The following is a 25,795-nucleotide window of genomic DNA, read 5'->3' as shown; positions in this document are numbered from 1 at the left end:
TTCGGTCATCATTTTTACCAGCCAGGTACAGAGTTCTGAGCGGCTACTCGGCGGCAGAGGGTTGGTTGCTTTTGGTTTGGTTTGGTTTGGTTTGGTCGGGTTTTTTTACAATCGAAGAAATCAAAATGTGACCCAAGTTTACAGAAACAGAAATCGAGGTTCTACCCCAGGACCTGAAGACCAGCTTGCGGGGCAGCTGGGCTCCCCCTCCACCCTGGGGCCAGCACGGCTGCAGGCTGGCTGTGCCGGGCAGCCAGCGAGTGCCCAGAGACCGCACTGCTGCAGGCAGAGATCAGTGCTGGCCAAGAGCCCCCTCTTGCCTTTCCATCAAGGGCCAAGGCCCTGGTCCCTCCCAGCCTCCGTCCTGTCCTGCTGCTCCTGCCCGCATCCCCCCAGGCACTGCCGTGGCCGAAGCCTTCCCCTTCCCTTGTCCAAAGTGCTTCGATTCCTCGTGGACCCGGCTGGCCGGGAGCAGAACGGCTCCAGCTCCAGTGTCTTCGGCCCCCGCACTCCTCTCGGCGTGGCTGCTCTGCTCCGCACGCGCAAACCAAGCGGCAGCCCGGCAGGGAGGAGGTGCTGGCTCTGGGCATGGGCCTCGAGTCCAGTTAAAAAAAAAAAAAAAAAAGCAAAATAAAGCTGTAGTACTTAGGAAAGTGAAACCAACACCATTTTTGCATAAATATCATCAAGGCCGTGGAGGCTAAGGCTGTTTGCTTCCTGTATTAAGTTAATTGCCAGTTCCACACTCGTCTGTTGACCTGCCCAGGTCCCTGAGAGATTTGGATTCCTGTCCATGGGGGCACCAGTCCTGCAGCTTCATCCTTCAGGCCGTCTCTCCCCGTCCATCTGCAAGGCAGGAGGGAAAAGCCCATCAGCCACCCCAAGTCCCAGTTTCCCATGGCCCTGCCCCAGGTCTGGCCCCGTGGCCGGGCTCTCCCGGCCATCCTGGTGCCACCCCAGCCCCAACATGGCCCATGTGCCGCGCTGGGAGCCGACAGCTCGGGAGCCCGAGCACTTCCAGCGGCACCATCCCATGGTGGGGCTGAACCGGGCCCCCGTCCCGCGTACCTTGTGCAGGGAGGCTCTGAGCCGGCGGCTCTGCGGCGCTCCTGTCCTCCGTCCCCGGGGCCGCCATCCCTGCCGGCTCACTCTTAGTCCTGCTCTCGTCCGCCGGCACTGCCTTGGCTTTCCCGTCCGGCACGGGGGAGCCCAGTGCCTCTGCCGCCGGTGCCTTTGGGTTCAGGGGGGAAGGAGCCGGCCCCGGGCCAAGCGAAGGCTTCTTGGCTACCGGAGGGGGGATCTTGCCAGGTTTTCGGTGGGCTTGTGCCTTGCCGGGGCCCTGCTGGGCGGCAGCCGGGGCTGCCGAGCGTTGCCCCGAGAAATTCATCAGCTCGGCCACCAAGTTCCTCTTCAGGTCAGCCTGCGCCTCGGGGCACGAGGCCGTCTCGATCACCAGCTTCCTAGAGCTCTTGGCGAAGATGAAGCTGGCGGTGGAGGCCGGTGACTTGTGCCTGGGGGAGAGCTGGCCGTCCCCGGGGGGCCCCTCGGAGCCGGGCAGAGCCGCTCTGCTGCCCGGCGGCTTCTCCGCAGCCTCACCAGAGGACAAGGCGGCAGCCTTGAGGTGCACGGCGTGGTGGAGCTGGTTTGAAGGCACCGCGTCTTTGGCAGGAGGGAGCTGCCGTGTGGACAGGGACCGGCGGACAGGCTTCTGGGGTGCCGGCCGCTCCTCGGCACCGGTACCGGTACCGGCCCCGGCGGGCGGCTCCACGCTCACGGAGCGCAGCCGTACCATCTGCAGCAGCGAGGGTGTGACGATGGGCAGGCTGGCGTCCTCCTTGGGCACGGGACCGCTCTTGCTCCGCGACACCGGCTCCTTCTTGGCGTCCGCCCGGGGGCCGTTGGCCGCCTTCTTAAGGCTGGTTTGGAGCGGCAGAGCCGGAGCCGAGGGTGGGGGGAGAGGTGGCGGCGGTGGCGGGGGCACGGCGACCTCGGGAGGGGGCTCGGCGGGGGAAGGCGGCTGCGGTGCCCCAGCCGGCGGGCCTTGCTGCTGGCTGCGCGAGGAGACAGCGGCCGAGAACGACGAAGACGCAGCCCCCGGGCTCGGTGCCGCTTTCTGCCCGGCCACCGGAGCCGGCGCGGCATCGGGCAGGCTGGAGAAATAGGCTTCGTCCGGAGGGGGGAAGTCCGCCATGGATAGGTCGTGCTCCTCGGGAGCCGGCGGGGGTGGCGGGGGCCAGGCGGTGTCGGCGGGGGTCTCGCTGGCAGCCTGGGGGGTCCCCTCCACCTTCTTCGCCGGCGGAGGCGGCGGGTGGTAGGCAGGCGGCGGCGATGGCGGTGGAGACTTGCCGCTGGGCTTGGCCGAGGGCTCCTGGCAGGCGGTGCTGGGCACCGGTGGGTCTGGCGAGGGGAGGAGGGGGCCGGCGGGGGCTGTGGGCTGCTGGGGCTTGGTGGGTGGCGGGGAGAAGGGAGCGGGCACCTTGGGGTGCGGCGGGATGATGAACCGGTCCGAGCGGCAGGGCAGCGTCTCTGGGGGGGCTGGGTCCGAGGCCGAGGAGGAGATGGAGGTGAGGGAGGAGGACACAGAGAGCGCGGGCGACTGCAGGGAGCACACCCGGTCCGGCTTCTGGGGCTGAGCCCTGCCCGGGGACACAGATGGGGGTCCCAGCCCCTTGGCGGGCAGCGTGGGTGTCCCGCTCTGGCTGGAGTAGCCGCTGGAAGGGGACATGGTGCGGTCAGACCCATCCGGGCAGCTCCACTTGGGCTGAGCCTGGGGCTCCCTCAGCACCACCGTCACCCCAGGGCTGCCCCGCGAGGCCTCGGGGGAGCTGGCGCCGGCCAGGCTCTCGGAGCGGAGGCTGCTGGTCTCGCTCAGCGACGACGGGGAGAAGACCTCATCCTCGGCCGTGGGGCTGAAGGGCTCGGGGCGCGGGGACCAGGGCGCACCGCTCTCCCGCTGGGACCGCCGGTCGGGCTTGGGGGGCAGCCCCAGCACCTTGGGCTCCCCCTCGGCCTTCTGGTGCAGCGAGTAGGTCCTGCGAGGGGGAGCCGGGGGCTTCTTCATCTTCCTGAGGGAGACGCTGCGGGCGGAGGAGCGCTCGCTGGCCAGGCTGCCTGTGTCCGAGCCCTCCGCCTGGCTGCTCATGCTATAGGCGGGGGACGCCCGGCCGCTGCTGCCCCCCACGACCAGGAGCCCGGGGGCCGCAGGTGCAGGGCCGGCGGCAGGCTTGGAGCAGGAGCCGGCAAAGCTGGCGGAGCTGTAGACGCTGACTTGGTCGGTGTCGGAGCGAGCCACAGCATCCGCCTCGCCGCACGGTCCTGCCTCGGGCTGCCGGCGGTCGGAGCCACCCTGGGAGGAGATGGTGGAGCTGTTGGAGACGATGGTCTCCGTGGACTGTGAGTGGCTCCAGTTGTCGCTGGAGGAGGAGGGCTCGCGGCTGCGGGCGCCGCACTCCGAGAAGCGGGCAAGGGAGCGCACCGAGGCCGGGCTGGACGACACCAGGCTGCAGCGGCTCAGCGTCCGCACGCTGCTCCGCGTCAGGGCCACCACGTCCACCATGGGCGGCAGGATGGCGTTGGGAATGATCTTGGACATGTAGGTGCCCTGGGGCGAGATGGACATGACGGGGCTCAGCAGCTCCGGGGGGGTGGCGTTGGTGGTCATGCCCGGCACGGCCAGTGACTTTGGCCTCACCATGGGCGACAGCTTGGCCGCCGTCTTCCTCCCCAGCAACGTGTCGTCGTAGTAAACCCGGTCGATGTGCTTCTGCAGGGCCGTGTCTGCCTCCTCCAAGGCTCCCAGGCGAACACGGGCACCCCCAGAGACAGCCAGCGGCTGCAGCTTCCCGTCGATGGTGGGGATGCGGATGGCGTCGCCGGAGACCTGCCCGCCGTTCAGCAAGGGCTGTGGCACCTGGCTGCCCCCGTGCCTTGCCTGCCCTCGCCCATCAGCCTCGGGGTGTCCCTTGGCTTCCCGGCTGTTCCTGAGACCTGGGAGCAGGGAGAGACGAGCCCGGTGTGATGCTAAGGCAGACGCACCGAGCCAAGGCAAACGGAGCCTGGCCAATGAGACCAGACCCTAAAAATCCCCTCTTGCCCCCGATGCTTACCCAGCTCCTTCTGGACATGCTGGGGGATGCCCAGCACCGTCGTCCTCCTTTCTTTCCTCTTCTTGCCAGCCCTCTCTGAGGATTTGGGAAAGGAGTCATGCGGTCGGAAGGTGGAACCTGCGAGAGGCATGAGTGGGTCCAGTTGGCACGAGGGGGACCCTGGCCAGGGTGTCCCCGGCATCCCCATCACCCCCCCACCGCCGGAGATGCTCCAGGACAAGCCGGAGCAGGCTGAGCTGAGGGCTCAGGCTTTCAGCACAGCCCGGAGAGGCATTACCAGCTGCCAAACAGCCGCGCAGTCTGAGCAGGGAGGAGACAGTGTCTGTCCGTCTGTCTGTCCCCCTCGCCCAGCCCCAACGCTCTGACTCAGCCAGAGTTCCTCTCTTCTCTCTAAGGGCCCCCAAATCCCTGCACTGGCTCACGGCCACGCCAACGCAGAGCCCAGCTTTCCTGCCATGCGCCCTGGCCCCCCCTCGCACCCCTTCAGCTTGCGTCCCCGGGCCCCGCAGCCCCCCAGCTGGATACCTTTCCGCTGGATCATCTCGGAGCGGATGGAGAGGGCGTCCTCGGAGGTGCTGTCAGTGGCACAGGAGGCCGCCCGGCTCCGGAAGGACACGCTGTCATCCTCCGAGGATGCGCAGGACTGTATGGGCAGAGAGCGGGCTCAGGCGGACCCCCGGGCTGCGGGGACGGAGCTGCCCCGGCCCCCGCCAGGCCCCTTCTCTGCCGCAAACTGACTCCTCAGCCCAGCGCTGCCGAGACAAAAGCTTCTCCGAGGGCCAAAGGCTGAGTCAGCCACGCCGGCATCCAGAGTCCTCCCACCAGGAGCGGGGCCGAGAGCAGCCCCAGGGACCCCGCGTGGCTTCGCAGCCCCCCGGAGAGCAAGCGAGCCGGGGTGCAGCCTGCCAGAGGGGCACCCGATGGAACCGCCGGCCTCGCCGCCGTGCCAAGCTGAAAATGGCCCCATGGCTGCGTCCGGCCCCACTGTGCCCCAAAACCCGGGGCTGGAGGGCTGCCACGGCTGGGAGAGGGGCGTGGGGCTGAGGGATGGGGGGGGACGGGGACGGGCAGGCAGTGACGTGGCCGTGCCGGGGACCCGCAGCACACGCAGGGACAGCCCCGTGACGGGCACAGCTTTCAGTGCCCCTTCACCCCTCCAAAGCATCTCTTGGCACAGGCGGAGGTCGGGATGAGACACATCAGCGTGAACCAACACCCGACCGCTCTTGCTTGCTCGGGGGCTCCCGGCCCCCCGCTTCCAAGGGGTTAAGGGGGCCAAGAGCCAGCGGCTTGAGCAAACACGGGCGGGTTGAGGCACTGGCAGCGGGGTCAGAGCCCTGGGAAGCGGCGAAGCCTAGCTCGGCCAAGAGAGTGGGAGTTTCTCCTCGTCAGCAGCCAGGGAGGGGCCCGGCCACGGGGCTGGATGTGGCCAACGGTCCCCGTCATGCCGCCCCGTCGTCCCACCTCACTCGGGGCTGCCAGGGGACACCAGTGAGGTGGGGTGGGGGGGACGGAGGGACGCAGGCACGGTGGGGGTCCCCGGGCAGAGCCCCACAAGGCAGGGCAGGACGTGCTGAGGCTGAGGACGGGGATGGGGACAGCAGCTCGTCATGGGGCAAAGGGGATAACGCTGAGGGACGCACGACTCCTTCCCACGACCCCCCCGGCCGTGGTCCTGCAGCCTCGGCTGGTTTCCCATCTGCCTCCAGCCCCCAAACACCACCCGGGGAGGGGGAAAGAGGGGCCAACCTGTGTCCCCTCACCCCCAGGGCACCCCGAGAGCGCTGCGGGGCAGAGCCAGCTCCTCGGCAGGGCTCACCTGGAGGCTGCTGGTGTCCCCGTGGTCCCAGGCACTTTTGGTCTGCTTCTGCTTCTCTGTGGAGGGAAGGCAGGGGGTAAATCCCTCCGGGGAAGCCGCCAGCCAGCCAGCCAAACGGCCGCTGAGTCCGGCAATGCTGCCCGCACACCCCAGCCACCACCACCAGCCCCGGGGGCACTGGACTCCGGTCAGCCCCATCGCGCCGCCCACGCAGCCCGGCCAGCCAGGAGCTGTGGCCGGCCGGCTGCACCCTCCGCCACGTCCCCCGGCCACCCCAGGGCTGGGGACACCTACCCTGGTGCTGCAGGGACTTCAGTCCCTGCTGAGCCTGGTTGTGCAGCTCCTCCAGGTGCGGGGGCCGCGTGGTGGGGAAGAAGACGTTGTCGGGGCATTCCTCGCCCGCCGTATACTGCACGCTCAGCCGCTTCTCAGCCTCGCCCTTGGTAGCGCCTGTGGAGACAGAGGGGTCAGCTTGGCTGGGGGGGACACAGCCGCGTTCCCACCAATGCACCCCCAACCGTAGGATGTGGCTGCAGCGAGGTGGGAGAAGCGCCGAGCAATGACAGCCGGCCTGGGATGACGTTATCCCGCTCATCTCCAAACCGGGCACTGGAAATGCCGTGCGAGAAATCATCTCCCACGGCTCTGCCCGGCCGGTCGATATACCGGAGTCAGGCTGTCTCCAGCGTGAAGCCGCAGGGTTTTCTCCCCACCGGCCGGAGCAGAGCTGGGGCACAGCACCGCCCTCCTCCCCAGCACCTTCGTTAGGAGCAAACGAGGCAGCAAGTTGCGCGGGGCTGTGGGCAGCTGAGCAGAGAAGGGGCGGCATGGGGAGGGTTAAACGAGGATAGAAAGACGATGACTTTCCCTTTGTAGGGTTGCATCATCCCCAGGCCTTGCAAAGCACCCCAAGAGCAGGGACTCACCCTGTGCCCAGGCAGGCTGGGAACTGCACAGACGAGGGAAACTGAGGCACAGCCTGGTGCAGAAACCCCAGAGGACCCGAATCCACCCTCCGAGCCCCCCACATGCTGGAGACCCTATCTGCCACGCCAGGGCCGGCACAGCCCCCTCCCTGCAAACCATCGCCAGCACCCTGGGGTGCCGACAACCCGCTCCGGGCTTTTGCTGGGTCCTGCACCGGGCATCGCCCAGCCAGGGCACCGCAGCACGGCGGGCACAGCCCTGCCCGCTCCTGCCTGCACGCCGCTGCCTGCCGCGAAGCCTCAAACTCTTCCTGCCCGGAAAAAAAAACAATTTCAGGCTAAGGAAGGGAAGGGCGAGCAAAGGAAACCGGCAGGGCTGGCGGCAGCACCCCGGGGACACGGGCACCTGCTGCTCAGCATCGCCGGCACCGCGTACCCATCCCCTGTCCCCCGTGTCCCCCGCGTCCCCCCGTGTCCCCTGTCCCCTCCCAGCCAGCCTGGCCAGGCAGCGAGGCGGCCGCGCTCCACCGCACAAAGGAGCAGGCCCTGAACAATGGAGCCGGCCCGCCCTGCCGCGCCATGCCGCCTCGCCGGCCTTTCCCTCCGCCGGCATCCGCGGCACGGCGAGCGGGCACCGGGGGGGTACGGCCAGGCCGGGAGAGCGGGTGGCGGCACAGGGGACCCCTGTGCCGGTGCGGGGTCCCTGCAAGGGGACACGAGACACCCACAGCCCCCCAACCATCATGTTCCCCTTTTCCTAAGCCCTTTCGTCCCCCAATTTCGGCAGCCCCTCGCCTGACACCCCCCGCCCCGGCACACTCAGAGCCGCCTTCCGGCGAGAGGAGCGCAGCGATTTATTCCGTTAACTTCCCAGCGGACGGGGCCGGGGTCGGGGTCACCTTCCCTGCTCTCCCCCTAGGACAGCAGCCCCCCACCCCTGCCCACTGCGGGTGGGCAAGCACCCGGTGCCGGGCAGGCGGGGGTCCTGGCGGACAGGGGTTGTGTAAGGACAAGGCGCTGCTCCCTCCCTCCCGCTCACTCACCCTTCTTCTTGAAGAAAGCCAGAAGCGAGGAAAGGTTCCTGCCCATGAAAACCACCATGGTGGCCAGGGAGAGGGTCTGGTCCCCGCAGGAGCAGGGGCTCCGCTGCCCTCCACGGAGGCTCTGCCTATTGTGCCGGGGCAGCTCTTGCCCAGCCGTGTGCCGGCAAGGCGGATGCCGGCGGCCCCCAGCTCCCTCTCTCCGTCCTCATCCGCGCGGCGGGAGGATGCTCGGCTGGGCAAAGAGGCTCCGGTGCGGCTGCCTGCGCGCTGGGAGAAGCCTGACCCCGGGGATGGCTGCACGGCGGCAGGGGGGAACAGCCCCAGCTGCACCCACCGCGCTCCTCGGTCACGGGAGAAGGAGAGCGGGGGCCCCTCCTCTGGCCTCCCCGCTCGCCCCCGGCCCTCCCGCCTCCTCCCACGCACGGCACGGCCGGCAGGGATCCATTCTGCCAGGCTCAGGGCCAGGATTTCTCCAACTCCCCCCTTGCTGCACCCCTGCGAGCCCCCCAGGACCCTCCTCGCCTGCTCTCCGCTGGGCTCAGCATCCCTGCAAACCAGTTGCTCGCTTCCACAACAGTGCAGCCAACTGGGAGGAGCTGGGAGGCTTTTCCTCTGGCAAGCACCAGCCCTTGGGATACGGCACAGCGCAGCCAACGGTGCCGGCATTCCCCCTCCTTGTCTGTCCCCAGTGCCCCCTGGGACCCAGCACCCACCGCAGCCCCCCCCAGGGAGAGCCCCGCTCCCAGCACGGCTCATCCCGCAGCGGGGGGACACGAGCCATCATGGGGCAAAGAGTGCTTGTCCTTAGGGACGGGACGTCCAGCACAGCTACGTCACGGTCACGAGAGCCGGCGGCGCTGGGGGAAAACAAGGTCTCGGACCAGTCTAACCAGTAGCTCCAGCTGCTGACAGCCACTTGTCCCCACCGCACAAGGTGTTGCGTGCTCGCAGGGCGGTGGGTGCCAGGGAGCCCCGCGCTGTCTGGCAGGCAGCAGGCAGGCTGCCTGCAGCAGCGGTGCCCCGTGCAGAATGGGAATTTGCCCTGTCCATCAGCCCTGGGTGCCCAACACCTCAGGGAGCTCCATCCCTCCCATCTCCAGGTATTTTGCCCCAAAAGGTGAAGAGCTTCCAGTATTTACCCAGCAGGCCAGGCCGTCCTCATGCCACCCGGGAGCTGAAACGTCAAACCCTCCTTCCCCTGCCCTGCCAGCTCCCCACGGGCTGCGCCCAGGGTTTATTGCACCCAGACAGAGGTTGGGCTGCAGACGGAGCAGCAGAGACCGACGGTCCCACTGGATCCCAGGCGTGGAACGTGCAGCCCAAGGGACAGTTTGACCTTGCAATGGGCACCTCTGCAACTCTGGCCAGGCAGCTCCGGGCTTAGCGAGAGTTTCTTCCCCTGCGTCTCCTATGTGCCCATAACAGCAAATACAAGCGGCGCCCTGCAGCCCCTGCTATGCACAACCCAGCACCCTGCTTCCAGCACGGGCAGGATCGGCCCCGCTGCCCACGCGCTCACCCAGAAGGTGCCGGCGGCTGCAGGCAGACGCTCCCCAGCTCTTTTCACAGCGCAAGTGGAAAAAGGACATAATTAAAGGGCTGAGGATGCACAAAGCGGGCAGCCACGTGCTGCGCTGAACGCTGCCCTCCTCTCCGGGCAGCCTGTCACGAGCCCCAGCGAGGGCCACGGCCGACGGCGGGCAAACTCAGCTGAGAGTGACGCTGCTCCCAGCTCCGTAGGGAAGGGTCTGGCCCTCCAGGATGGCACGTCCAGCTCTGCCCATATGGATGGGGCTGAACCTGGGACCCCCCTGCACGGCACCAGGAGCTCTGGGAGCCCTTGTGGGTAAAGAGGGACAGTTCCCCCTGGGCTGCTGGTCCAGGGCCGAGGCACAGCTGAGCTTCAGCCCCGTGGGTCTGCTGATGGCAGCACACGTGGAAGATGCTGCCTCGGGGCTGGAAGGACATTCCCAGGTGCTGGCAGAGAGCCTGTCCCTGCTCCTCCTCCCTGTACATGGCCCATCACCCACGAGGACCCAAAGGGCCTCGAGAGCATCCCTTGCTGACGGAGACATGCATCCCTCTCCTGAGTGTGACACCTCTGCGGCTTGGGGCAGGAGGAGCTCAGCATCCCTGGCTGCAATCACCCAAAGGATAATCCGGGCAGGGCGCCGCGGCCACCACCCAGCCGGGGCAGGAGCGCTGCTTGGCCATGGAAGAGCCTCGTGCCAAGGGCTGATGCTGGGAAGCATGGCGACGCGTGAAGAGCAGCCTCTGCTTCTCCTCCCACTCCTTGCAACCTTCGCTACCGCGTCCTCCTCGCCCGGACGGCCTCACCCTGGCTCTGTCAATACGTGGCGTAACCTGCTGCAAAGGGGACAGGAAAAGCGGGGGAAGCCGGGAGGGAGAGAGTCCTGATCCTGCGGCAGAGGCTTCAGATCTTGGTGGGCTGAGGAAGCCGCCGCAGCTGCAGCCAGTGCCGGTAGCAACACGCCCGGTCAGAGCTGGCGTCCCGTCCCTCGCGCATTCCTTGCGACGTGCCCTGGATCGCCCCGTCCCCTCCAGGCTCAGTGGTGCTGATCTGACACACGTGCCTTGTCCGCACGTGGCAGTGGGATCCTCCCGGAGAAGGAGCCGGAGGCCTCTCAGGGCCAGGCACTCTCTCAAGGATGGTCTCCCTGAACCAGAGCTGGTATCTGCCACTACTGGGATGGTCCAGAGGGAGCAAAGCATCCCTGCAGCAAGGCAAAATGATAGGAAGGGGCAGGGAACCGCAGGCACCTTGCCTTCAGCTCTGCCTGCTCCACGCTATGGCGGCAGAGAGGGGCTGGAGGGCACCGGGGTGGGAAGGGGAAGGGCTGCACAAGTGAGAGACTAGAGCTGAGACCCCAAAGGAACACGGCCAGGGCCGTGCAACTGGATCAGCGATGCTGCAAGTGGGATACGGTGCCAGCCCAGCTCCCTCCCGGAGCTGGCTTAGCCATGATGCTGCTCTTCACTCAGGGACAGCCGGAGGAGAAAACCCTGGCTCCTGTCCCCCCTCCTCGCCAGGCCTGTGCCTCCTGCAAGCAGCAGGTTTGGCCAGACTCAGCTGCAAACATCCATCTCTGCCTGCACGGCACTGCCTCGACTTGCCTTCTCCCTGCACAGCGGCGGGTCCTGCGGCAGGAGGCAGGGAACAGGCAGCGCAGCTCCCTGCCCGCCCCTTCCACCACCACTGACTCACCGGAGAAAAATGGGGATGAGGGGGGAGCTGGCAGGCAGGCGGGAAGGGGCTGCAAGGTCCCCAGGGGAGGAAGGGGAGGAGAACCTGCCTCTGTGTGTGTGCCCTGCTCAGTGGGACGGAGACCTTGCCTCCCTTCTGGCAGCCAGTGCGGTGCAGAGAGCAGCGAGAGAGAGCGAGAAGACTCCCTGCCCCATGGGGCTGATGCTCTCCCACCACTTTGGGGCTCCTTCCCACCACGCTGCTCCCAGGCATTGGCCCGCACCATCCCGGCATGCACCCAGGCTTGGGGACCGCTCTGCTCCCTGTGCCAGAGAGGGGCAAAGCGGCAGTTGCCTGCAGATGCCATAAGCATGGATAACACCAATGGGGTGCACCATGAACCCCAGCCCCAAAAGCCCCACGGAGCAGTCAGCACGCGGACCCTGCCACGGCCGTGAGAGCCCCCGGGTTCTGCTCCAGCATCCAGCCCCTCTGCTCCAGCATCCAGCCCCTCTGCTCCCTCCGAATCGGCCTCTCCCACTGCAGCACGGCCAGCCAGTTCCCCAGCCGGTGGGACGGTGCAGGCAGCCCTGCCGGCATCTCCCTTTTGGGAGCGATGACGCCTTTTTACGAGCCTGAGCGTGTCCATCTTTCCTCTGGGCCCATCACCTCCGCTCGGGCAGCTCCGTGGCCCCGGGTGGGACCTGGCACCCGCCTGTGCCACCCTGCCCTGGCTCTGCACCCCAACCTTCGGCTGGCGAGCAAGGCTGAGGGCCACAAGCCCCACTGAAGGCAACCAGCCCGGCCACCCTCGCTCCCCAAACCCTTGCTGTCTCTGCACCGGATCCATGCCCTGGGACACGCTGCAGGACTGTGCTCTCTCCAGGCAGGATAAGAGCACAATAATATTTACCGTGGCTCTGCCCACGCAGCCCCCCACTGCCAGCCCAGGGGCTATAGCCTGCCCTTGGCTTCACTTGGGGGCTGCTGCTTCAGCCAGGAAAACATCTCCGCAAAGCAAATAAACACGACCCGATCTGCGCTGCTGGCTTGACTCTCAAACACGATCCCACGCAGAGGGAGAAATAAAATTAATTTCAAATGGGAAAACAAACTTGGATCGTTTTTCTTCCTCTAAATCACAGTGCAGAAAACTGCCCTGCATCCCCCCCGCCAGCCAACGGGCCACGGCAAAGGAGTCAGCGCAGGGTGAAAACCCACTCGGAGGAGAGCCATTGCCCGGCCAGCTGCCTCCAGCCACGGCTGCTGTCATGGCAGGAGCACGCCTGGTTGTGTGACGGGGCTGCACCGCAGCCGACTCGGCCCTGACCTCACCGCTGCCCCGCACGTGCCCCGCAGGCAGCCCCTGCGGTGACACGCAATGTCTCCCGTTCCGTGTGTTATCGCGGACTCCGGGCGAGGGTCTGGCAGCAGCCCACGGCGGGGACCCCAGCACCGCGGAGGGAGGCAGGACCACCCCGATGCCCGACTGCGCCTCACCCCCATCCCCAGCCCCTGTTCCAGCCCAGCCAGCCTCCGTCCCACCACATCCCCACCCTGCGCTCGTCCCCTCCCCGGAGAAGCCACCAAACAGGTTTGAAGGTAAATAACAGCCTTTCCCCGGCCAGGAGCCGGATCCGGGTGGGAACGGCCCAGATGGGGAGCGTGGGGAGGGAGAGGGCGGCGGGTAGAGCCTCGAAAGCGATGAGGGGCCACGGAGGCGATGCCGGCGGCATGCACAGTCGGAGACGGGCCACCGGCACCTCCTCCCTGCCCGGAGCTATGCCAAAGTCCACAGCTTTATTACAGCCCTGCTTCACCTTCCCTCAGTGTCCTCTCCTCCACTACCCATGCACGCCGCCACGGCGCCTGTGCGGTTCTCTGCCGTGGTGCTCGGAGCTGGCTGCGTCCCCACGGCGCGTGCCGTCATGCCCGGCGTGTTTGCAGGGTACCGAGGGTGCTCTGTAAATGGCAGGCGTGCCTGTCACAGCAGGTACTTGGCTCCATGCAGAAGCAAATCCAGGAGACGGATTAGGGACAAGACCTTGCAGGTTCTTCCGTGCACGGATCTACCGTCCTGCAAACAGCACCCAACCCTGCTCCCGCCCGCAGGTCTCTGACTCGGCAGCACTGGCAGGAGACGGCGAGGAAACGCCGAGGAGCTGCCGATCCTCCAGCGAGGACTGAGACGGGCACGGCCGATGCGGGATCAGCGGAGGAGATGGGAGAGGAGCTGTCGGATGGGGCTGGGGCTGCCACCAAAATGGGGCGGGGGGATAACCAGCAGCAGAACAGCAGGTCCCATCCCTGCCTCTCGGTGACGGGGTGCCTGCCAAGCGGGCACGGCCCGGCATGTCGGAGCCGAGCGCTGGAGGCAGCTGCCTGCCCGGGACACCCGCAGATCACCTCCTCCCCTGCTCCAGGAGCAGGAGAGGGCACCGGGAAGGGCTCAGCCCCCCCAGCCAGCAGCAGGATGCCGGCAGGCGAGTCCGGCAGGCCGGCGTGCCGGGCTGGCGGTGCCTGGCGAAAGCGCCTGTGTAAATCTCGGTATGTCTGTCCCGCACCGGGGCGGGCCCCTGCCCTTATCTTCTCCCCCGGCTGTTTGCAGAGCCGGCCCAGCGTGGGTCTGGCACGAAGAACTGCTGCGAAAGAAAAAGACGTCCCGAGCCGCTCAGCCCACCCCGGAGCTGCACGGCAAGAGCCGGGGCGGCCGAGGGGCTCCAGCACCGGCCCCCCCGGCTAGGGCAGGCACTGGTGCCCGCTAACCTCGCGGCCACGGGTCTCCCCTCGTCCCAAACCTGCCTCCCTCCAGGGCGTTTGCCCCTGCAACCTGCCCCAAAGCCCACCGACGGGGACGCGGGTGTCGGGGGACCCCGCGCCGGCTTACAGCCGCATCCCCGCTGACTCCGTGGGGCGCAGCTTGGCCGGCCGCCACGTTCTTCCACCCTGACTCAGCAGGGCCCGGCGGGGAGGTCCTGATAAGGAGGTGATAAGCAGCTTCGGTCTCCCTGGTGCTCAAGGACCTTCCCCAGCAGCTCCCGCCACAGACTGGGAGGAGAGGCAGGGGATGCCCCCCCCCCAAGAGCAAGCCGGGCCCTGCTCCGGCACAGGAATGGGGACGTGCAGGTTTGGCACTGGTGAAGCAGAGCGGGGAGGCCCTGGCGGAGAGCAAGGTGGCAGGGAAAAGGTTGCAGGCAGCTGCCTGCAGCAGGCAGAGCGATCCCGGCAGCCACGCTCCCGAGGCTCCTGCCCGGCCAACCCCTGTCCCTGGGGACCGCTGCTCTGGCCCTTCAGGATCAAAAGGCAGCGGGTGCCCACGCCGCCCCGCCAGAAGCTCAAAGGCAGCTGCCGATGCCTGCCCGGGCCTGACCTGCCGGCAGTGGGCACGGCGGGGCCAAACCGGTGCTCCCAAGCAGCCGGGGATGGAGAGAGATGGGAACTGGGGGATACCGGTCCGGTTGCCCGCGATACGCAATTAGCCTCTGACCCAAAAACCCAGATGCACCCAGTGTCTCCCAGGGCCTGGCTGAGGGGCAGGGGGGAGACGAGAGCAACCGTGGGGGTGCCGGCGCACCCTGCCCCCAGCCGGTGATCCCGGCTGCGCCCTCCGAAATGCTGAAGCGACACAATGCAAATTCTTTCGCTTTGTGGCCGCCGCACCGTTGCCATGGAGCCACCGCAGAGAACAAACACAACTCGCCCCATGTTTTCTCAGCACCTTCCACCCCACGGCCTTCGGCCCCAGCACCGGCCCTCGCCTCGCAGGATCTGCCCGGGCTGTATTGCACGGTCCCACGTCGCACCCATTTCAGGGCATCCGAAATGGAGCAGGGCTTCTCCCGGCCAGCCCTTGGGGAAGGGCAGCAGCGGTGGCACGCGTCCCCCAGCAGCCCCGCAGTCCTGGTTCAGGGACTGGTAAGGGGCACCCAAGCCTGGCAGGGGGATGGAGAGGAGACGGGTGTCTGGACAGGGACGGCATAAGGAAAGGGCGAGGACTGCACCAGGGGTGCTCACACAAGCCCCCAAACCACCTCTCCCAGGCAGGCGGTTCACCCCATCACCTGCACCGCTGCAGTTCAGGGCAGAGGCAAAGGGACAATGTCCGGCAGAGCCAGAGAAGAGCCGGAGCCAGGCTACGACACAGCCTGGTCGGTGGCACCAAGCCCTTCCCGCGTGGAGACCACGAGAGGATGACTTCGGCGGAGAGGAGACCGCAGCTAGCCGGCAAGGAGAGGTGGACGGCGGAGAGCCTGCTGCAAAGGAGATGCCATCCCTGCACAGCCACGGGCGATTGGTGTAACCCCTCCTGCCTCAGTTTCCCCAGGTGCCATGCGGATGCTGCCGGCCGGGGTATTTCGGCACCCTCTCCCCATCTGCCTGAGGGGTCTCCCCATCCCGGCCCCTGCCTCTCCGGGACAGTTTTGCTTGGCGTGGTCGCTCCCCAAGGCTGCGAGGGGTTGACTCCAGACCCTGTTTACCCTGCGGACAGCTCGGCTCACCGCACCTGGGCAGCTGCTGACTGTAAAGACTGAGGGAAACAGGGAAGCCAAGGGCAGGAGGGACAGCAGGGCCAGGGATCCCACAGGGCTGGCAGGAGAAAACCACCTGGTTACCAACCCCCCCAGACCCACTAACCCCGCTCCTACCAACCCTGGACCCCTGCCCACGTGCCCGTCAAGTCCCCTCCCCGTCTCTGGCTGGGCTGGGGACGTGGGGACGGTTTAATGACATCAACGGGGAAATCGGCAACCCCGGGATGGGGACGACATTACTGCGAGAGACCTTCCCTGCTTGCATCGCCCCGCTCTGACGGAGGAACCGCGGAGGGAGCTCGCCGGGACCGGGCACCCCATGGGGCTGATGGTTCAATGTGTGGGTCCAGGCTGGCATGGGACTCCTTTCCCTGCTCCTCTTCCCCACAGAAAAGAGCTCTCCCTGCCCCATGCCTCCTCCTGGGCTTTTCAGCTGTATCCGTGGAGCCGGAGCGTAAAGAAGCGGAGCAATCGGTGCATGGACGGACAGACAGACACGCGCAGAGCGAGGTGGGCAAGCTGCGCAGGACGGATGCAGGGGGGAGCAGCCCGGTGCTCTCTGCAAACGCTCCCAGATCCGCCGCTCCCCGGGGCACAGCGAGGGAAACCGAGGCAGAGGACGGGAGCGGAGGCCGGGGACGAAGGCGACGCCGGCAGCCCCGGGTCCCTGCTCTAACCGCTGGGACGCCGCTTAGAAAAACAAGTTGGTAACTAATTCCGCGGACGATCTCCGTCCTGATAGCGCAGGCAAGCCGACGGCTGGTCCCCGGCATGTCGGCGCAGCCCCAGCGTGCGGCTGGAGGTTCCTCCCCAGCTCCGGCACCCGGGGTCAGAGGGGCCTGATCCTGCCCCCACCCCCAGCGCGGGGAAGGACAGGGGGGAGCGAAGCCTCCAGCCACACTGCCTCAAGTCCTGCCCAGCCCCACGCCGAAGGCAGCCAACTTTCCCACCGTGACCCCCCCCCCCCCCCCCCGAAAGGCACCGAGCCGGGACCCCCAGCCCCTCCCCGGGCTGCCCCATCTCTCCTACCTGCCCCCGGCTTCCCGGCACGGCCGAAGGGCCAGGAGGAGCCAGCCTTGACGCCCGCCGGGCTCCTCTTGCGGTGCACGTTGCCCATGAGGCCGCTCTCGCCCTCCACCGCAACCGGGTGGAGGAGGCCGGGACGCTACATGGCGGAGCCGAACGGGCTCCGGCGTGGCCCGGGCGGCCGTGGGAGACGACGGCTCTCACAGCCGCCGGCTCCCATCCCTCCGGCTCCGGCAGAGCTCAGCTCTCGCAGGCGGCTGTGCCGGAGCCAATGGTACAGGCAGAGAGGAGGGGCCTGCCGGAATCGTCCGTTGGATCCCACGGCACCCTCCCAGCTCCATCCCTCCGGCGGGGACGCGTGGGTGCCACGGCCAGGCCCAGAGGGCAAAGGGAGACCCACCCCCGGTTCCCAAACGTCCCCAAAAGATGGGGACAGCCGAGCGCAGCGCTCGCCTCTGACCCCGCTCCCGCCTCCCCTGGAGTTTGCCACGCTCCGCCGAGCCGCCACCATTTCTGCCTGTCCCTGACCGAGCGCGGCTCCGACAACCGAGGCTACGACACCCCCCCCCCCCCCCCCGGGTCTTGGGGGTCCCAGCCCCGTGGGGACACCCCAGCCGAGCCTGGCGCCAGCAGCCAAGGCTAGAACAGGACTTCCAAGGTTGGAGCACAGCGCCCGAGGACGCGGGCTGGGTCCAGCTGTTGCCCAACCTCAGGGCGAGCACCCACATGCCCGTAGGTGGACGTTTAACCCCCTGCCACCCTCCCTACAGTCACTGCTGTGTCTGGGGCAAGTCACAGCCAGGCGAGCCACGGGGACATCTGCATTCACGTCGGTTCACGCCGCCGGCACCCCCTTCCCATGCCCTCCTCGGGTGCACCCCGGCTTCTCCCCGCTCCAGACCCTGCTCCAGCTGCATGGGGCTTTGCCCACGCTGTACGGACAAGCCCCGCCGCTGCCCGTTCTGAAACACATACGCCAGCCTGCCCACTCCGAAGCCCAGCTTTCCCTCCTGATTTTTAATTAGAAAATTAAATGCTGCGAGGGCAGGAAGGGGTCAGCCGGCCAGGCAGTGGGCAATTCCTGCTGGCAATGTTTATGTTCCTTAGGTGATTCATCAAAGGCTGGAATAAATAGGAAGGAGGACTTTGTGGGAAAGGCACAAAACTGGGGAGGTGAGGTAAAAAAAAAAAAAAAAAAAAAATTTAAAATCAGCCAGCAGCTTTGTCCTGACCTCCCAAGGTGATTGGCAAGAAATACATCTTTGGACTTCAGTCTCCTTCTCCACAATGGAAATATCGATGGTTCAGTTTCTTACCAGCCTGGTTTGCAGCCAGAAAGGCGTGCTCAGCAGGGCAGAGACTGTCTTGTGCCACGGACTATCCCTGGCACCAGGGCACCCGTACCAGCATCCCCGTGTGTCTGCTGCCCCATCTGCTGTGGGAGCTGTTAAGGAAATGGGGAATCCAGTGGGAAACTATTCCCTGTTTCCCATCACCAGCTGTACCCAGGCACAACCTTTCTGTCTCGGGGCCGCTGGGATTAAACAAGGTCGTGGCCACAAGTGCAATAGATCGGAGGTCTCTGCCCAGTGACTGGAGGAGATGATTTTTCCCCCGGGCTGCAGGAGTTGGGTCGGCCAGGGGCATCTCCAGCCCAGGACAGGGCTTCCTCCCACTGCCCAGCACCTCCCGGGCCTCCCTGGGATGTACATCCCCTCGCAGCCGCTCCAAAACGAGGTGCATGGACCCCCCGTGCCGCTCAGTCGTCCCCCCCAGGGACTCAGGGGGCTCCTCCGCAGCCACACAGAACAGCTTTCCCAGTGAAGCACTTTTATTTCTCTCCCTGCAAGAAAAGGAGAGGCTGGAGCCTGCAACGCTGCCCTAGATACAGCAAGACACTTCCCCCTCCTCTCCTAAAACAGATGCCCTCCGTGCCAGCACCTGCCTAGCGAACGCAGCCACCGCCGGCACCGAAGCTTCACCGCCCCCAGCCGCAGCAAGCCACAGCCTCGGAGGTGCCGAGGGGGCTTCGAGAGAGAGCCGAGCCCCAAGAACCCAGCAAAGCCCACGTGTGCCATAAATATCAAGGGGCTAATGGGGTAACTCACAGCCACGTGGCAACCCAGCTCCAGCTCCTCCTGGATCCCGCGTTTGCAGTCCTTGCCGTAGCTGGGGGGCTGAGAGCGGCACGGGGAGTTCCAGCATCCCCGCAGACCCCACTTTAACCCGTGCCGCTGCCCCATCGCTGCTTCGGGACGCAAACCCCTCTGAAACCCACGGACAGGCTGCACTGCCAGCCGGCTGCTCTCGTCCTTCATCCCAGACGTGGGTTTAAATTGCTGCACCAAGAAATCTGCTTGGAAAGCGTGGCAGCGGAGGGGAAGCATTTGCAGCTTCCCTGGCATGCCATTCCCAGCACGGCAGGCACACTACGAAACCCAGTTGCGGAGCAGCCAGCGAGAATGGGGAACTGGGGCCAGAGATGCTGACTTCAGTACTCTCCAGCCCAGAAACCCCTGTTTTTATTCATTGAGAGGACTCTGATAATAGCAAAGAGCTAGGAGGCGGGGGGAAGCTGCTCATGAGATACAGATCTTGTCATCACGGCGTGACTGCTTCGAGCACATCTGATCGTCCCAAAGTCACGCGCTCCCTCGGTCAGACAGGCCAGCCCAAGCACGGGGTGGCGGGGACCTCTCTGCGCTGGCACGGGGGAAGGATTCGTCCCTCCTGGTGTTTTAGCCGTCCCTCCTGGTGTTTTCTAAACCTGATCCTGTTGCTGAGCAAACACGGACCGGAGGCCGAGCTGCCTGAATGAGAAAGGAATTCAGCCCTTGTTCCCTTCACGGGGAAGTAAAGCTCAGCAAGGCAAAGGTAACACAAAAACCCACTTGAGATCCCCAATCATTAACAGAAATACATAACCAGGAGGGTTTCAAATGATTTCCTGCTCAAGCTGGAGTCCAGGCCGGCTCTGCCGATGACAGCTCCAGCTCCAGCCCACAGAGGCAGAGCGAACTCAGCTCCCTGCTCTGGGTAAGGTATTTTTTAATCCATGCACGGTGGGAGCCACGGGGACCAGCCCAGGGCTCCGGCTCCTGCTTGGCAGGGAAATGGTTTTTCGCTTCATCGCTGCCCAGCTCTTCACCTTCCAAAGGCTTATGTTCCCATCGCTGCTGGAGTCAAAGTCAATGATGATATTGTCTTATGAAATAAGACCTCCCTTCTAAAGAGAAATATGACTCCGGTGAAATAGTTTTATCGGATCTTATGGAACGTTATTCGCAAGAGTAATTCTTCCAGTTGTCTCCAGGTGGAATAGCTGTGGTTGCAGACACACCTCTCTTTGTTCGCAGAGCCGCTCACCGTTGCCAGTTCAGGCCAGCCAGGGGATTCCTGCTGCTCACATTTTCTGAAGTGTCACTCTTTGCCTTTTGCAGATTAACAAGTTCATTCCCACACACGCACGGGAACAATCCCGGGGAGCGGGAGGTGCGGGGGCAGCAGTGCCTACACCTCTCCTCCCTCCTTCGAGTTGAGGAGCTCAGGACTAAAACACAAAGCCTGTGTTTACACAAAACCACGTGCCGCACAGCAGCAGAGGACGGAGGAAATCAAGTGTCCGGGGAGATTTCACATGTCTGTTATTATCAGAGCAACACGCGGGAAAAACCCAGCCCCAAATTGCCTCGAGGACTCACGTGCACCTCCACCACCCCGCAGCGTCGAGCCCGATGCCGCCGGCACGGTGCCCACCGCAGCCCAGCCCCTGCCGCTCGCTGCTCACCGCGCTGCTGCCGGCTCACCACGCACACGGCGAAACCACCCCGCAGGCTTTTCAACGAGCGCTTGCTGATGTTATAAAGCAGCTGTGTGCATTGAAGGCTTTATTTTTAACATCACAGTGTCCCCCTCCCCAGTCAGGAAATCTGTTGCTGCCGGACTAAACTGGCATCAAAAAGGAAAAAAAAAAAACAAACCCTAATTTAATATTTCTGGAACATCAATTCCTTTACTTCATCAGGGAATTAAGAAGAATATTGCGAAACCTGGATAAAGCAGTAGCCAAAAACTGGACTAAAACCACTCGCAGGCAGCAGTACTCCACCACCGCGCGCTCGGGGAGCCCGGGGAGCGGGAGCAGGCTCGCTGCTGCCGTGCCACTGAGGGTTAACAGGCTGCTTTCATCCGGGGGGCTGCAGGCAGTGCTCACAGAGGAGAAGGAAAAGCTTTCAGCTTTCTTGCTCCCAGCTTCCATCAGGAAAAAGCAGCCACAGGCAGCAAACCAGAGCTGGCCAAGCACCCCAGTTCCTTGCTCCGTATTAGACCCTCGGTACAGCCCAGCCGCTCTCCCAGCCTCAGTTCCCATCTCAGGTGTTAATCACTCCTCTGCCTCCAAAGGTTATTGTGGAAATAAACAGTTTGTTAGGAATCGAGGTGCTCAGATACCACAGGGATGAGGCCACGGAGGTGCTCAAAGCAGTCAGGCTGTGTACAGGTAAAACAGCCTGGGGCTGGCAGCACCCTGGCAGCTGCTGCATACCCTGGGATGCTGCATACCCTGGGATGTGGCGTTACAGCTCGCAGCAGGAATTATCTTGCGGCAAAGAGTTGCACTGGTATAAAAAGGGGACGCTGCAGCCGGCGGGGCCCGTTCACCCAAACAGGGCAGAGCGTCCAGTCGGGAAATGGGAGAGGACTCGGCTTCCAGCTGGGATGGAGCCATCCCCCCACTCAGCATAAAGCCGCTGGTGTTCCCACCCGGAGAGGTGGCCTGAAACTCGCCCATGAGCAGGATTACTGCGTCTTTCCTCTACACAGCTCAGCTGTTTGAGCAGCCAGAGATGGGATCTCTGATTAGACGGACCCACGGGTTTGATCCAAAGTGGAAATGCTTTCATCCTCCTGCTCCCATGATTTCAGTGCTGAGCAATTCCGACCTCACCGACACCCAGGTCGTGAACGGGCAGATGCCCAGGCTGAGGAGCTAGTCCTGACCCGCGTCTCTCCGGGGACGGCTTCCTTCCCTCCCTCGCCCCCGCGCCATCCCCAGACCCTGCACGGCCCATCCCCACTCCCCCACAGCCGGGATGCACCGGGGATGGTCGGATGTGCCCTGTCCCCCCTCCATGACCAAAGCCAACTGCGGGAACGGCAGGGCGATGGGGAGCTGCCGGGTCATGGGCCTGATCCAGACCACCCCGCAGCACCGTGCAGACACAGGGAGAAAGCCGAAGGCACCCAGAGCCTACAAGGACCCGCTGAAGCTCTCCCCTTTCCCCCTCCCACAGCTCCCAGCTGATGTTTGGAAAAATTCCCAGCTGGGGCAGGGCCTGGCCGGCTCCTGCTGCACGAGGGCTCGTGGTGTCGGCAGCGAGGCCGACGCAGCCTCTGGGCAGGTCAGAGCTGCAAGCGGCGGCGGCCGATGCCGCCGGCTCCAGCACGCAGTTCTGCAGCCGCAGCCGCCCACGGAAAGCAGCCGGCACTCGGCGCCGCCGGAGCCAACACTCCTTCCATTTCCACAGCTCAGCCCAAACCGCCGCTCGAGGCAACCTGACCCCCGTCATACAGGGAAGCGTTATCCCCCATCTCGTGGGGAAGGATGCTGGTAACCCCGGCGTGTGCTGGCGGTGTCCCGAGGATGCTCGTGGCCGCAGCCGGGCCGGAGGTGGTTAAGCAGGGTGGGGCTCCCGGCACGCTCTGCACGCTGGAAGTGAGCGGGGAGGGTGATTCAATCATGCACGCAAGCTGCAACCATCACACAACCGCGCTGCTTCCCCACTGCACGCCGCCGAGCAAGCGGCGACGCGGTGGAACGCGGCGGAACGCGGCACCTCCCGGCCCCACGCACGCCAAACGGGATGCCGTGAGCTACCAGCACAACCAAAAGCACAGCCCAGAGGGAAAAGGTCCTGCAGCCCCGGGGCTGGCCGTGGCACCGCACAGCCCCTCCATCACCAGCATGGACCGTGGGCAGGCGGGCACTTGGGGCAGCTCTCCCGGACACGGGGATATCTAATTGAACGCCGCGGTGACGGAGCCCCGGCTGACACTTTGGCAGGGCGTGCTTGCGAGGGATGATGCGGCGAGTGGGCTGGAGGTCCCCGAACTGTGACCCTGACGGGCAGTGACTTCGCATTTTGAGGATTAGCTGGTGAACGTTACAACTTTAGGGGAAGCAAAAAAAAAAAAAAAAAAAAAGAAAAGGGCTGGCAGAGCTGCTGGGGGCGTTTCTACACTGCAAAGAGGAACATCACATGCTCCAGCACATCTCATTTTTTCTGCTCAGGTTTCAGCGTTGGGCCGTGGCAGCGGTGTCCACGCACGGCAGGCCGGGAGGGAGGCACCGGCAGCATCCGATGGACCAGCTAAGCAGAGAGCTCAGCCTCTTCCCAAGGCCCTTTTGCCTTTCTACGGCCACTCCTCTCCTATCACAGATCTCCCTGTGCTTCTCCAAGCGGTAAACGTGCCTGCATGCAGTCCTGGATGCCTGGAAATTCACTCCCCGGGGCAAATGGAGGAAGCAAGTCCCAGGCGACGGCATCCTGCTGCATTTGGGTGCCGCAGAAGCGGCCTTTCCCTTGGCAAGAGCGTGGTGACGTCCTCGCCGGAGGTGCCCTGCAGGAGGGCAGTGGCATGACGCAGACGGTGTCCCTGATAGCATGGGGTGGGAGAGGCTGAGCACTTCTCTGCTGCACGGGGCGATACCTCCAGAGGCTGCTGCCTCGCCGGGACACCTACTACTTCAAAACAAGCGTGCCAAGGAGATGAGCATGACCAGACACGCCACCACCCATCACTCTGCTGAGGGTACCGGCCCACGGGAGGCCAGGCGGAGCCCACGGGTCCCCATAATACAGCCCCGGGGCAGTGAAGAGAGGGCACCCACAGCACCTTCCGCTGCAGGATTGTCCTGGTCAAGGTGGCAGGGACGTGGCTGGGCTCCGGAGGCAGCACCCCGCAAACCGGCCGGGGCGAGGGCCATATCTAGGACAGGAAGGGCCACACCTGGAGCACGCAAACACCCTGCCCAGGAGGAGGAGGAGGAGAAGGCGGCAGCGGCAGCGGCTGGCGTTCCTCCAGGTTTCCCTCAGCCCCAGTGACCTTCTGACTCAGCGGAGAGAGAACCTACCCAGTGAACCGGCACCAGCCCTCGGGGCAGGGGCGAGATTGCACCAGGGACTGCCGGATCCGGCCTGCTGCCGCGGCCGCAGCGGCCACCGTGGCCAGCACAGCCCCCATGGCCACCACCACCACGGCCACCACCACCTTCACCCCTCTTCAGCCACTTCTGCTGCCACCATGGCCAGCGCCTCCACCCCTCCTGGCCACCACCACGGCCAGCACCTCCGCCCCTCCTTGGCCACCACTGTGACCCCTCCTCGGCCACCTCCACGGCCACCACCTCGCCTCCTTTTCGGCCACCACCGTGACCCCTCCTTGGCCACCTCCACGGCCACCACCTCCACCCCTCACCAGCCACCACCAAGACCCCTCTTTAGCCACCTGCACAGCCACCACCCCAACCCTCCTCGGCTTCCACTGTGACCCCTCCTCGCCCACCTCCACGGCCACCACCTTTAGCTCTCCTTAGCCACCTCCACGGCCACCACTCCGACTCCTCCTTGGCCACCGCCGAGACCCCTCTTTAGCCACCTCCACGGCCACCACCCCGACCCTCCACGGCTTCCACCGTGACCGCTCCTCGCCCACCTCCACGGCCACCACTCCCGCTCCTCCTCGGCCACCGCCGCGACCCCTCCTCTGCCACCACCGCCCCGAGCCCTCCGCAGCCACTGCCCTGACCCCTCCTTACCCACCTCCTCGCCCCCCACCCCGTCCCCTCCTCCTCGCCCACCTCCACGACCTCCACCGCCGTCCCCTCGCCCCTCACCTCGTCCCTCCGCCCCGGCCGAGGGGCTGCCGCCCTTGTGCCGCCGCCGCCGGCCGCGGAGCCAGCTCAGGGCCCGGCGCAGCGAGCCCGCCCGGGCCTTTTTCCGCCGGGAAGGGGGGGCGGTCGCCGCCGCCGCCGCCGAACCGGAGCCGCCGCCGCCACCGCCGCCGCCGCCGCCGCCGCTCCGCTCCGGTTCCCTCTCGCCGCCCGCCGCAGGTGCAGCCCCGGCGGACATGGCCGCGGGGCCGGGCAGCGTCCCGCACCGCCCCGCACCGCCGGTAACCGCTGCCCATAGGGCCGGGCCCGCCCGGCTTTGGCTACCAAACCCCGGCTCCGGCCCCGGGCTCCCGCCGAACGCCCGGAGCCGACGGAAAGTTTCTGCGGGGCGGGGCCGGGCTGCGGGGGAGGCTCCGCCCGCACCGGCCCCCGCCTCTCCCCCCCCCCCCCTCCGGTACACCGGGGCCACCTGCGGGCGGGCGGGGGTCCGACCCTCCCTTGGATGGCACCGGAGGGGGGGGGTCCGGAGCAAGGGCGAGTCCCCCCCCCGGGGCTGCCGGGGGTCTCCGAGCTGTCCCCCCACCCACCCACCCGGTGGGTCCCGGTTTTGTGCGGGTCTGCGCGGGGTGGGGGGGGGTGTGCGGGGACAGCTGGGGGCTGCTCTCGTCCCTTGGGACCCTCCATCTCCCCCCCCGGCCCCGTCTCCATCCCATTCCCGTGGTGCTGAGCATCAGCGGGAGTGAACCGGAGCACAACAGGCTGTGCAGGAGCGGGGTAAGTAATTACAGCATCGTCATCCCCCGGGAGCAGTGTCCTGCGGGTCCCCAGGGGTGGCTGTCCCTGTCCCCAGGAGAGGAGCCGGGGTCGGTGGCCGTGTCCCGTCCTTGCCCTCTCCCCGCAGCCACCACCGGTTCCTCACCTGACGGGCCCGAGGGTGACGCTTGCCATGTCACCACCGCCGATGGCAGCGCCCGGGGGGGACACAGTGCTCCCAAACAGCGGCCGACCTGGGCGCACCTGAGGCCACCGACACGCTCCCGTGAAACACCCTGTGCCACGCTGCTTCTTGTTGCTAATAATAAATCAGCTCCTGAAAATGAAATGACACGGGGATGGGGATGGGGGGGGGGGTGTTCAGCCGCTTGACGTGGCCCTACCAGCCTCTGCCTGCAGCCGAGAGCGCGCCTGGGAGCTTGCCCGGGAATGGCAGCGGCTCTCATAAAAGGTTTCATTGCTTGCTACAAGCC

The 25,795-nt window shown here is 65.7% G+C and overlaps 1 protein-coding gene across 7 annotated transcripts; it reads right to left on the bottom strand.

Annotated features, from left to right (window-relative positions):
* Positions 1-25,795, bottom strand: KIAA1522 (KIAA1522 ortholog). 7 transcript variants are annotated; one of them, XM_041129051.1, is made up of 7 exons: positions 25,468-25,795; positions 6,220-6,375; positions 5,926-5,981; positions 4,632-4,749; positions 4,107-4,223; positions 1,069-3,987; positions 1-846 (listed from the first exon to the last, which is right to left on the bottom strand). In XM_041129051.1, exons 1-7 carry the CDS (start codon positions 25,778-25,780, stop codon positions 824-826), a joined length of 3,702 nt encoding a protein of 1,233 aa, XP_040984985.1. In that variant the 5' UTR covers positions 25,781-25,795; the 3' UTR covers positions 1-823. The 7 variants fall into 7 exon arrangements, with proteins under 7 accessions (XP_040984985.1, XP_029895130.1, XP_029895132.1 ...); XM_030039270.2 differs by lacking the exon at positions 25,468-25,795 and adding an exon at positions 24,552-24,969; XM_030039272.2 differs by lacking the exon at positions 25,468-25,795 and adding an exon at positions 18,766-19,096.

The sequence above is a fragment of the Aquila chrysaetos genome, chromosome 16 (assembly GCF_900496995.4).
Source record: "Aquila chrysaetos chrysaetos chromosome 16, bAquChr1.4, whole genome shotgun sequence".
Classification (NCBI taxonomy): Eukaryota; Metazoa; Chordata; class Aves; order Accipitriformes; family Accipitridae; genus Aquila; species Aquila chrysaetos.
Note: the sequence above shows the minus strand (reverse complement) of the source record. Positions and strands in the feature narration are given on the sequence as shown.